General features: G+C 42.9%; 1 protein-coding gene across 2 annotated transcripts in view; it reads right to left on the reverse strand.

Annotated features, from left to right (window-relative positions):
• LOC126183865 (legumain-like) overlaps nt 1-13884 on the reverse strand; it is a 159618-nt gene that overhangs the window by 132930 nt on the left and 12804 nt on the right. For both annotated transcript variants that reach the window (XM_049926168.1, XM_049926160.1), the window contains exon 3: nt 9809-9906. In XM_049926168.1, coding sequence (XP_049782125.1) covers nt 9809-9906 — 98 coding nt within the window. The remainder of the gene's footprint in view (nt 1-9808; nt 9907-13884) is intronic.

The raw sequence follows: 13884 nt of genomic DNA on the forward strand, positions 1-13884 counted from the left end.
CAGGTCAAAAAGTTCTCCAATCACCACTTTTTTAACAGTCAATTTCAGCACGCTAATACTTTGTTCTCAGGCACTTAGCAAGACAACCTTTTAACTTTGTAAGTCTACCCACTTTTAAAAGAGTTTTGATGCAAATTTCAACAAAAATATTTTCAGGTCACTACCCATTACATGGGATATTTAATATTTGTAGCTCAATATTGGAGGCTACATACTTGTGAATTCACATTTAAATTATACAGTTGAACTTTGACTTTACATTCTCTGATTTTTATTTTCCCCGTTTTCTTCCTATTGAAATCTGATGTGACATTCGATTTATAAGTGGCACAAAAGACAGATGGTTCACACTAAGGTCGGTGGTGGAGTTAAGGAAATATTTCAGGCCACTGTGGAGATTGGAGACAAAAGAGAGGAAATACTAATGTAATCCACGATCGGTGTTGCCAACACAACTTGCAATAATTAGCTTCACTACGCAATTATGATACAACTACTGCTAGGTTGTAGCAGTTATGGAAAAACCAGACAGTTTACGTGAAGTGTTCAGAACCACACCAATATGAGATGAAGCTGCCCAGCCACTACCATTTCTTGTGCCAGTCTCACCTTTTCGCATGTTTTTCCGATGTGCTGTATTCCGCAACAATATCAATCGTCAACCTATTAAATTCAAACACTGAGTCTCGGAGAATGTGCTCGGTCATAATCAAGGAAACATCGCTCATTTCCATCTAGTGAACTCTTAATTGGCTGGTGACTTGTTAAATCAGCCAACAGGCAGCACAGCCACGACATCACACTAATGTTTGGAGAGGGGGAGTGGCCCTTCAATGATGGGAGTGCAGGTAGGGGTGAAAGCATTTTGTGAAGTGCTGAAAATATATTTTTCATGCAGATGATGTGCTATGACAGAAATGTCACAGGGATATAGGACAATAGTTTCACAATAGCACATTTTAAAGACTTTCGTCTTCAAATCTGAAACGATACAGCTGTAACAACTACATACATATATACTTTGTACCACACACTGTAGATTTTAAAGATAGGGAGCAGCGACAGAGGATATGAAGTGAAACTGCAGCACCTCAGCTTTCTTTCAAATTTACATTTTACACGGTGTACAGAAATTCACTGAGCCTACTTCTAACACACTTGTAACGTTCAACTGGGAAAGTAAATTCATTTTTTCATGTCTCTGCTTCTCTCATCAAACCTAAGAATAACACTTTAACGGTGGTGAGCATATGAAGTGCGGCTCATAAGAAAAGCATTAAACAATAAAGCAGATGTCCGAATTTATGTTAATGGTTTAACCACTTCCCTGCTGTAATATTCTTGGTTTAATTCAACATGTTCATCAATTTTTGCTTTTTTATGAGTGAGCACAAAGGATGACCTCTCAAAAAAAAAAAAGGTTTTGAACGTATAATTCATTGTCATAGAATATCAGAAAATAGCTAGATTACCATGCACCTAGACACCAATTTCAATTTTTTAATGAGTTTTTGCTTGTTGTTACATGTCTGTGATTTTTTAAGAACTTATGAATTTATTACCACAAATTACTGCATAATCATTGTATTGTACATTTAATTTCCTTTCCTTGGACAGATTTTATACAAAGCATTGGAAAGATTTTTAATCATATATGCCAATTACATGTGTTTTTGCTGGTATCTTGGGGGTTTTAACATTTTCATTGATCCTACATTTTCTTAAATTTTGTGTTTTTGAAGTCTGGACTGCATGAAAATGTAAAATACGGCTCTCACTGTATTATCTGTAGCTAGTGAGTTCAGCTGCTATTTACATTTTGCCATCTCGTATTACATAGCGGTACACTTTGGATAGGTTATTCACTTACACCTTCATTGAAATTTGATATTAATTATTATATAATTGTGAATATTCATACCAGCAATCTTATAAAAGCAGTTGAAATATCTTCAATATTTGTAAGTCAAGCATTATTATGCACCAGATTGCATGTACATTCAATGATTAAGAACTTTGTATTGGCAAGAGGGGAATATTTGTGAGGGTTTTTTTTTTTTTGTGTGTGGTTTTAGGGCGCACAACTTCAATGGTCATTAGCGCCCTGACTACTCTAAGAATGCACCGCGAGGCACAAGTTGACAACAACAACTAAAAGGGAAAGCACGATAAAAGACAGACTGACAGGCATAGGATTAAAAAACAGCATCATCAAATGTCCTTAGAGAGGTTTGTAAAATTGATAAAACGAAGAACATGAGCAGCTGCTCGTGGGTCATCCGCTAAAATGGCATCGAAAGTACTTGGCAGGTTAAGATCTAGACGCAGTGTGTTAAAATCTGGACAGGACATTAAAATGTGTCGAACCGTCAGCAAGTGCCCACATGGGCAGAACGGCGCCGGCGCAGCCGTCAGCGGATGGCGATGGCTGAACCGGCAGTGTCCAATTCTTAACCGGGCCAAAACTACCTCCTCCCGCCGAGAAGGGCGTGAGGAGGACGTCCAAGCCACGGGAAGAGGTTTTAAGGCCCGAAGCTTATTGTCTGTAAGTGCAGCCCAATCGGCATGCCACAGCGATAGAATGCGCTGACAAATGACCCTGCTAAAATCGGACGAAGGGACACAACAAGAAGCTGTCCGAGGCTGGAGGACCGCAGCCTTGGCCGCGGCATCTGCAGCTTCGTTCCCAGGGATACCGACATGGCCAGGAACCCACATAAAGCTAACCGGAGAACCGACGTCCACCAGCTGCTGAAGAGAGCGTTGGATCCGGTGTACGAAAGGGTGAACCGGGTACGGATCACTGAGGTTCTGGATGGCGCTCAGGGAGTCGGAGCAGATGACATAAGCAGAATGTCGGTGGCGGCAGATGTAAAGAACAGCCTGGTAGAGGGCAAAGAGCTCAGCTGTGAAGACCGAACAATGGCCATGGAGCCGGTATTTGAAACTTTGTGCCCCGACAATAAAGGAACACCCGACCCCGTCATTGGTCTTAGAGCCATCTGTATAAATGAAAGTCATGTTGATGAACTTCGAATGAAGTTCCAAAAAATGGGAGTGGTAGACCGAACCGGGGGTAACCTCTTTTGGGAGCGAGCTGAGGTCAAGGTGAACGCGGACCTGAGCCTGGAGCCAAGGTGGCGTGTGGCTCTCGCCCACTCGAAAGGTTGCAGGGAGTGAAAAATTAAGGTGTTGAAGGAGGCGACGAAAGCGAACTCCAGGGGGTAGCAGGGCAGAGACATACAACCCGTATTGACGGTCGAGAGAGTCGTCAAAAAAGGAACGATAAGACGGATGGTCGGGCATTGACAGTAGCCGACAGGCATACCGACAAAGCAGTATATCGCGCCGGTAGGTGAGTGGCAATTCGCCAGCGCCAGCATGAAGACTCTCTACGGGACTAGTATAAAATGCTCCGATCGCAAGTCGTAAACCCCGATGTTGTATGGAGTTGAGGCGGCGTAAGATGGATGGCCGTGCAGAGGAGTATACGAAGCTCCCATAATCCAGCTTGGAGCGGACGATCGACCGATATAGATGAAGTAGGACGGTTCGATCCGCTCCCCACGACATACCACTGAGAACACGGAGGACATTTAAAGAACGGGTACAACGGGCGGCCAAATATGACACATGTGGAGACCAGCTAAGTTTCCTGTCAAATGTAAGGCCTAAAAATTTGGTTGTCTCCACGATTGGGAGAGCAACGGGACCGAGTCGTAAGGACGGTGGGAGAAACTCTTTGTAGCGCCAGAAGTTAATACAGACCGTCCTCTCGGCAGAAAAACGGAAGCCATTGGCGACACTCCAGGAGTAAAGACGGTCAAGAGAACGCTGAAGACAGCGCTCCAGGACACATGTACACTGCGAGCTGCAATAGATGGTAAAATCGTCCACAAAAAGGGAGCCTGATACATCAGCTGGGAGGCAATCCATTACTGGATTGATCGCGATGGCGAAGAGAGCGACGCTCAAAACTGAGCCCTGTGGCACCCCATTCTCCTGGCGAAAGGTGTCGGACAGGACAGAACCCACACGTACCCTGAACTGTCGATCCATTAAAAAGGAACGAATAAAAAGAGGGAGGCGACCGCGAAGGCCCCATGTATGCATGGTGCGGAGAATGCCCGCCCTCCAACAGGTGTCGTAAGCCTTCTCCAAATCAAAGAACACAGCCGCAGTCGGGCGCTTCCGCAAGAAGTTATTCATAATGAAGGTCGACAAGGTAACCAGATGGTCAACAGCAGAGCGGCGCCTACGAAATCCACATTGTACATTGGTAAGTAGGCGTCGAGACTCGAGCAGCCAAACCAATCGAGAGTTAACCATTCGCTCCATCACTTTACAGACACAGCTGGTAAGCGAGATAGGTCGATAACTGGAAGGCAAGTGCTTGTCCTTCCCCGGCTTAGGAATCGGGACAACAATAGACTCGCGCCAGCATGCGGGAACATGTCCCTCAATCCAGATGCGATTGTATGTACGAAGAAGAAAACCTTTACCCGCAGGAGAAAGGTTCTTCAGCATCTGAATATGAATAGAATCAGGCCCTGGAGCGGAGGACCGTGATCGGCCAAGTGCGTTTTCGAGTTCCCGCATGGTGAATGGGGCATTATAACTTTCACAATTCGAGGAGCGGAAGTTAGGTGGCCTAGCCTCCTCTGCCTGTTTGCGGGGGAGGAAGGCAGGATGGTAATGAGCGGAGCTCGAAACCTCTGCGAAAAAGCGGCCGAAGGCATTGGAGACAGCCTCAGGGGCCACAAGGACGTCATTCGCGACCTTCAAGCCAGAAACTGGTGAGTGGACCTTAGTGCCAGATAGCCGGCGCAGGCTACCCCAGACAACAGAAGAAGGAGTAAAACTGTTGAAGGTGCTTGTGAAAACAGCCCAGCTGGCTTTCTTGCTTTCTTTGACAATACGACGACACTGAGCACTTAATCGTTTATAATTGATACAATTCGCCACTGTAGGGTGGCGTTTAAATGTGCGTAAAGCACGTCGACGAGCACGTAAAGCGTCTCTACATGCTGCGGTCCACCAGGGGACCGGTACGCGACGTGGAGAAGAAGTAGGGTGAGGGATGGAATATTCAGCAGCAGCGAGAATGACTTCCGTGAGGTGTGCGACCTGACGATCGCAGCTTGGGAAGGTTTGATCCTGAAAGGTCGCCCTGGAAGAGAAGAGCCCCCAGTCTGCCTTGGAGATGGTCCAACTAGAGGAGCACGGAGAGGGGGTATGCTGCAGGAGATGGATAACACACGGGAAGTGGTCGCTCGAATATGTATCAGAAAGTGCATACCACTCAAACCGGCGTGCAAGTTGGGGAGTACATATAGAGAGGTCTAAATGGGAATAGGTGTGAGATGTGTCCGAAAGAAAAGTAGGGGCGCCAGTATTGAGGCAGACAAGATTGAGCTGGTTGAAAAGGTCTGCTAACAAGGAGCCCCTCGGGCAGGATGCTGGAGAGCCCCAAAGGGGATGGTGGGCATTGAAGTCTCCAGTTAACAAAAATGGTGCAGGTAGCTGAGCAATAAGTTGCATCATGTCTGCCCTGGTAACGGCAGATGACGATGGAGTGTAAACGGTACAAAAGGAAAACGTAAAAGTGGGGAGAGTAATGCGGATGGCAACTGCCTGCAGGCCGGTGTGCAACGTGATGGGATCGTAGTAAATATCATCCCGGACCAGCAACATAACCCCTCCATGAGCTGGGATACCTACCACAGGGGGTAGGTCAAAACGCACAGAGGTGTAGTGTGCCAAGGCAATTTGATCGCATGGGCGTAGCTTCGTTTCCTGGAGGGCTACGACGAGCGGACGGTGCAAGCGGAGCAGCAACTTCAAGTCCTCTCGGTTGGAGCGAATGCTGCGAATATTCCAGTGAATAAGTGCCATCGTAAGAAAAGGAAGATGAAAGAAGGGGTCACCTCGAAGGCCGCTGAGGGCCTGGCTTCGAGCGAGCACAGCCGCCGCTATCAGTAGGCGGACAGTCATCGTCCATAGGGTCTATAGGTTCATCGGCCATCTCGGGAGGATGGCCGGGAGGGGGAGCTTCCTCCGCCGGTGAACGGCCAGATGTACGGCTACCAGCGGTGCGGCCAGGCGAAACGGATGACGGCCTGGGGCGGCAACCGCTGGGTGGCGCAGGAGAAGAAATGCGCCGTGGCGGAGAAGGAGAACTGTGCTTCCTATGAGCCTTTTTGGAAGGACGTTTGGTGGAAGTACCGGTCGAAGGCTGGGAGGTCGAGGTACGTAGGAAGTCTGCACGGGATGGTTCCTTCTTGAAGGCCCGTGCATCTGACTTCGGGGTCTTCGTCTTAGCAGAAGCTGATGAAGGGGCTGGTGTCTGTGGGGTGATGGGAGGAAGAGGAGACGTCGACCGCGCAATCTTAGCACTGGCCGAACGGACGACCGTTGTGTTGAAGGTCAGATCGCATGTCTGGGTTGCCACCTCCCTGGTAGTCCGAGGAGAGGCGAGGACAGTACTGTATTTCCCCGCTGGGAGCAGCACGGGCTTCCTACTAGCCAATAGCTTGCGAGCAGCCGAGGTGGACACTTTCTCTTTGACCCGAATTTCTTGGATACAGCGTTCTTCCTTATAGACAGGACAGTCGCGGGAGGATGCGGCATGGTCACCCTGACAGTTCACACAACGAGGAGACGGAGGTGGACAGTCACCCTCATGGGCATCCCTGCCACAAGTGACACATTTAGCCGCATTGGAACAAGACTGTCGAGTGTGATTGAAACGCTGACACTGGTAGCAGCGCGTAGGTGTCGGGACATAGGGGCGAACAGAAATAACCTCGTAGCCCGCCTTGATGCGCGATGGCAGCTTAACACTATCGAAGGTCAAGAAAAGTGTCCGGGTCGGTACAAGGTCATTGTTGACCTTTTTCATGACCCTATGGACAGCCGTCACCCCCGGCTCAGCGAGGAAAGATTGAATCTCCTCGTCAGTCAATCCGTCGAGAGAGCTAGTATAGACTACACCACGAGACGAATTCAAAGTTCGGTGGGCCTCCACCCGGACAGGGAACGTGTACAGGAGTGTGGCCCGAAGCAGTTTTTCTGCCTGAAAGGCACTCTCAGTTTCTAGTAATAAGGTACCGTTACGCAACCTGGTACAAGATTTGACAGATCCGGCTATGGCATCTACGCCCTTCTGGATAACGAAAGGGTTGACAGAGGAAAAATCCTTTCCGTCCTCAGATCGAGAAACGACGAGGAACTGTGGGGCAGGCGGTAGTACTTTTGTCACTGGTGGCTGGTCACGTTTCCGTTTTTGGGCAGAAGTCGAAAGAGATGGAGTAGAATCCATTGCGGAGGAATCCCCCATGATTGCCAGCGTCTCCGATGGCGCGCTCCTTCCTTGTGGGGACCCTCTCAGAGGGCGCTCCCGCCTTAGGTGAATGTTTACACCTCAGGTCACACCTCCCGAGAAACAGACGGAGGGACCAATCGGCATGGTCAGAAGGTATCAGCTCAGGCAATCACCCCTCCCCGGGCCTGGCCTTTACCAGGGGGTACGCGTGTGCCTTACATGTCTACCCAGGGCGGGGAATTACGCGTTACCCCGTCACCGGCTACGCGTGCGAACGCGTGAGTCGGCCTTCAGGCACGCACAGGGAGGAAGGAAGAAGAGGAAAAAGAAGAGAGAGAGGGAGAAAGAGGACAGACTGTCTCAAACGCCGAGGCGGAGACCAGAGAAGGCAAGGAGAAGAAGGCAATGAGAAGGCAATGAGAAGAAGGCAAGGAGAAGAAGGCAAGGAGAAGTCAAGGGAAAGAGTAAGGAAGACAGTGAGGTGGAGAAGAGCAAAGAAAGGAACCAACAAAAGGAAGGAGGAAACGAGAAGTGTAAAACCAAAAAGACCACAATTATAGGTCGTGGAACCGTCCGTCTCCAGACGCAGGCGATAACTACCCCCGTGAGGGGGATGGACTCCTTTTAGTCGCCTCTTACGACAGGCAGGAATACCTCGGGCCTATTCTAATCCTCAGATCCGCAGGGGGGATTTGTGAGGGTGATAAGGCTTACCCTTCACAACAGTTCACATTTTAATCACTGTTAGTATTACTCAGAACTGCTGGTGAGTGTGTTTCAGTTTTCGCCCAGTTTGGAAGTAGCTCATTAAGAGAAAGAAACAAAATTGTGTTCCTGCCACCTAGGTGATCACACAAATTACAATACTAAGTACTATATACTATATTAAGTAAGGTGAGAATTATAAATCTGTATTACATATATTTTTATATAGTACATAAGCAGAAAGAACAAGCAGTTTAAATTATGTAAATCACACAGGTTTTTAAAGGCATCAGATCTCCCTCATGATTAGCCAGAAGAAGGACTCCGTTACTTGGACATCACTCTCATTTAATTTGTACATTGAAATGACAGAAATAACAAACAATGTTGATGCATCACTTATTTGCTATGGTCAGAAAATCAGCATGGTACAGTTCACTAAAAATTTAGTGCTATTGATCAAAAGTGGACAAGAATTGAGACAAATGCTAAATGTAATTGAATACTAAATAATGGATCTAATACATACATGAACAAAAAGGAAACTATGGTAACTGTACATGCATCAGGTGGGCATGCTGACTGGATAAGTGTTATGCTTGGACAAGAAACTACTGAAGGTGTGGATGAATTTTGATTTCTCTGAAGGGGAATAGATAAACAAACGAAGATGCAAGCAAGATACATTAGCAACGATCACACAACTGAAAAGTGAATGAAAACTCTCTTCTATTACTTAATCAACATATTTACATTACATACACACAATGTAGAATATAAATTTGTTACTTCTGGCTGAAAGATTATGCTGTTTATAGAAATGCTGATACACCAGAAGACTACAGGAAAATGCAGGATGACATGCAGAGGATCAACAGCTAGCGCTGGGACTGACCATTTACCCAAAATGTAAATAAATTTAACCTACTACACATAAACAGTCAAAGAGCTCCACTACTGTTCAATTACTCTGTTGGCGACAAATCACTACACACTGCAACTACTGTAAAATATCGTGGAGTGACCATGTGTGATAAAGTGGAACGACCACATAAAACTAACTATAAGAAAAGAAGATTCCAAGCTGAGATTCATTGCAAGAATCTTAAGAAACTGTAATTCGTCCACAAAGGAAGTGACTTACAGAAGATTTATTTGACCAGTTTTCGATTTGGTTGCCACAAGAATGTTATGGAGATGCTCAACAAGCTACAAAGCCAGAGCCTGGAGAAAAGAAATGCACTTATGAAAAGAGCACATAAATTTCAATTGTTCTGTCAAGTCAGTAACAACATTTTCACCTCCCCTCTCCCGGTATTAAACATGAATGACATATGAATGCTTTCTCAGCTACATTTGAACACAATGCTGAAAATTTGGGTGAATGGATTATAACATCAAAATTAAGAAAGTACTGCTTTTATACATAGGCTAATTTGTAATATACAATGTGGAGACAGTGACAAAGTGGACAACCACCCCACACTAGAATGATGAAAGATGTTCACCTGTACAAATTTCAGCACAAAAGAAAGCTTGCATCTCAGTTAGAAAAGGAAGGATAAAATTTCCCCAAACATGAAAAAAATAAAGAGTAATGATTAAAAGTACACCAGCAAATCAGTACATAATGGAGAAATGCCTTTCCTTTACTTCTCAACACAAATGAATATACACATGGTGTAAAATTCAGTGGCAGCAGGTTTTATTATTGGATGGTCACTGTGATGAACACTACCAAATTTCCGCAACACACATTGACAGCTTTACAATACTTACTCAGAACTGTTGGCAGCATCATCATACATCATAACTATAATGTTTTCTTCCGGGATGCCATTTTTGCGCAGGATTTGGTATGCATGACACACATCAGCCTATTGACAGGGAAAAAAAAAAAATAAATAAATAAATAAATAAATATTAGAATAAATACCGTTAATTTGAATTTCACAGTCTAACACAATAAAACTTAGGAAAAAAAGTTACTTGCATTGTTTGTGTACATAAACATTTATTTCAAGTGTGGGAGAGAACAAAGGGGATACTTTCTAAATTTCTATTAACAGGGCTGTAATTTTCTTAGATTGCCTCACAAATAAGTTCATGAGTTAATTTACTGTTAAAATTATATTCATGACTTTCAAGCTGTCTTTCATTTATTCTTCTTAAATCATCACCATTGTAACATTATTCTTTCCTTGAGTGTTAGTAAAACAAAGTACAGGCGATACAGGAAGAACCTGTATAGCGCCAATTAACACAAAGTAAAAAAGCAGTGTGAAATACTGATATTACATGAATTCTCTGTGCTTCGTACCAAGCATCTACAAAAGTAAGAGAGACACAGCAACAACAAAACCATTTAACATTTTGATCATTACGAAAAAATACACAAACAGATCACACCACGACATACGCTTATACAATAGTAACTACAATGCCTCATATAATTTAATAATAATTATTAAATCACTACTGGCAGCAGTTTCTAGACACAAAAAACATATAGGCCTAGCCTAAGTCCTCTGCTCTCTACTTATTTGGTATTAGAGACAGGTTTCAGCAAACCAGAAAAATACACCAAATCATTTCCACGCTCTACCATATGTGCAGAGTTGACAGTGGCCTTTACTCTCCTGGGAACACTACAGAGATAAAACTAATTCTCAATGGTGAAGAATCAAATATAGCACAACTAGTTTCAGCCAATAGTCCCTTTCTCTTACAAAACTTTGTAAGTGACCTATTTGCTCAATGCTGCATAAAGCCTGTTGGTATATTTAACTTAGAAAGCAAGCTGCAAATGTTCCTTCCTTGTGGTACTTGTTCTAGTGAGCTGCATACCGTATGTCCCCCCACCCTCCCAACTTCTTTACACACACACACACACACACACACACACACACACACACACACACGCGCGCGCGCGCGCGTACTTTTACTTTTTAATGACACTTGGGGCTAATAATAACAACACTAGTTTCAAATGAATGATAATGTAGCTATATGGTCAAAATAAAATGCATAAAAGCTCTTTGTACATCACTTTGGATTGACTTGCATTTCAGTGTGAAAGCTCTCAACAGACTGCTGCAGATATAACGCAGTAAATTCAAATTTGTTTATCCCTTCTTACAAAAATAAACACAAACATATGATTGTAATAAGCCTAACACTGTAGTTGTGCCTTTAATTAATAACATTTGACACAAAACAACTGAATGTCTACAGGAAATAATTACTTTTCCTTTACTATTATACTTACAATTATTTCTTTTGCCAAGTTTCCAAGATATCACATGAGCCATATCTACTCTGTCATAGAACAAATAATTACCAAGTCCCAAAATGCTGACAAAATTTTTAAAATAAAAAAAGAAAATTTATAAACATGATTCATTCATTTGTACATCATATTTCATAAGTCCTGTCATGATATGAGCCTTCAGGAATGTGGAACAAGTCAAGTTATGCATTAACTGACATGACAAGCCACTGTAAAGTATGAGATCTGTTCAAAAAATTCTGGAACACTTGTAGTTTCATGCCAACATGCCTACATTAAATTTTGTGTGAAACTCAAGAAGACTTTACAGAGAACACACCAAATGATGCAGGAAGTCTACAGTAATGAGTGCTTAAGCCGTACATGGTGTTATGAATGGTTCACGTGACTCAAAACTGGCCAAATGAAAGTTAAAGATGAACCTTATTCAGGACGTCGACCGACAACGCTCATGTCGGGAATGTCAACGAAATTTGTGCCACAGGGACAAACTGTTAATCGATGGTACTATCAGAACGTGCTGCGATGCCTGCAAGGAAAATGTAAGAAGGAAACAGCCTGAAATGTGGCGAGACAGTTCATGGCTCTTGCAACAAGATAAAACACCTACACATTCATCCATTTTGGTGCATGACTACTGTACAAAAAACCAAATCACTGTGCTGCCTCATCTTCCATACTCTCCAGATCTGGCCCCTGCAGGCCTTTTTTTTATTTCCAAAGTTGAAAACCCTGTTGAAAGTATGAAAATTTGCAACTATAGACGAGATAAAAGAAAATTTGCAGACAGCACTCCATGTGATCCACCAATAGGCGTATCAAGACTGCTTCTGGAAGTGAAAGCGGCGCTTGGATTGGTGTATCAATTGTGGAGGAGAGTATTTCGAAGAAGACCCTGCACAATAAGTAAAAAGTAAGTATAGAAAAATTTTGTGGGTAAAGTTCCGAACTTTTGGAACAGATCTTGGACATTACAAGTCACAAACAAACAAGAATTACATAACACATTGAAGTAAGAAACTCTAAATTACTGCAAGGAATTCTTCTACAGAATAAAAGTTGTGTACCGTAACAAAGCTTTTCCTTTTATTCTGCACACGAGTTTCACACTATGTTGTAATGTTTTATTTTACTTTATACGCCATTGCAAGTCTTTCGGAGTCTTGTTTGTGATTTCATCATTATCATTATTATTGACTTTTTTTTTCTTAGACTTAAGTCTGGTTAAAAATGGAACGTGACGCGGACCTCGGTCAAGCGTGACTTCCTTGTAACTGTATGGTATATGTTATATTGCATTTAGGAACTTCCGGGTAATTGAACATGTATCAATAATTACAGATTTTTGTAGTTGTATATATATGTTTGGATGTAGCTGTATTGCATTGATGTACTGGTGGATATTGTGAGGTATGACTCCTGTAGTTGATAGTATAATTGGGATAATGTCGACTTTATCCTGATGCCACATGTTCTTGACTTCCTCAGCCAGTTGGATGTATTTTTCAATTTTTTCTCCTGTTTTCTTCTGTATATTTGTTGTGTTGGGTATGGATATTTCAATTAGTTGTGTTAATTTCTTCTTTTTATTGGTGAGTATGATGTCAGGCTTGTTATGTGGTGTTGTTTTATCTGTTATAATCGTTCTGTTCCAGTATAATTTGTATTCATCATTCTCCAGTACATTTTGTGGTGTGTACTTGTATGTGGGAACGTGTTGTTTTATTAGTTTATGTTTTATGGCAAGTTGTTGATGTATTATTTTTGCTACATTGTCATGTCTTCTGGGGTATTCTGTATTTGCTAGTATTGTACATCCGCTTGTGATGTGATCTACTGTTTCTATTTGTTGTTTGCAAAGTCTGCATTTATCTGTTGTGGTATTGGGATCTTTAATAATATGCTTGCTGTAATATCTGGTGTTTATTGTTTGATCCTGTATTGCGATCATGAATCCTTCCGTCTCACTGTATATATTGCCGTTTCTTAGCCATGTGTTGGATGCGTCTTGATCTATGTGTGGCTGTGTCAGATGATACGGGTGCTTGCCGTGTAGTGTTTTCTTTTTCCAATTTACTTTCTTTGTATCTGTTGATGTTATGTGATCTAAAGGGTTTGTAGAAGTGGTTATGAAATTGCAATGGTGTAGCTGATGTATTTATATGAGTGATTGCTTTGTGTATTTTGCTAGTTTCTGCTCGTTCTAGAAAGAATTTTCTTAAATTGTCTACTTGTCCATAATGTAGGTTTTTTATATCTATAAATCCCCTTCCACCTTCCTTTCTGCTTAATGTGAATCTTTCTGTTGCTGAATGTATGTGATGTATTCTATATTTGTGGCATTGTGATCATGTAAGTGTATTGAGTGCTTCTAGGTCTGTGTCACTCCATTTCACTACTCCAAATGAGTAGGTCAATACTGGTATAGCATAAGTATTTATAGCTTTTGTCTTGTTTCTTGCTGTCAATTCTGTTTTCAGTATTTTTGTTAGTCTTTGTCTATATTTTTCTTTTAGTTCTTCTTTAATATTTGTATTATCTATTCGTATTTTTTGTCTGTATCCTA

This window comes from Schistocerca cancellata, chromosome 1 (genome assembly GCF_023864275.1).
Source record: "Schistocerca cancellata isolate TAMUIC-IGC-003103 chromosome 1, iqSchCanc2.1, whole genome shotgun sequence".
Lineage (NCBI taxonomy): Eukaryota > Metazoa > Arthropoda > Insecta > Orthoptera > Acrididae > Schistocerca > Schistocerca cancellata.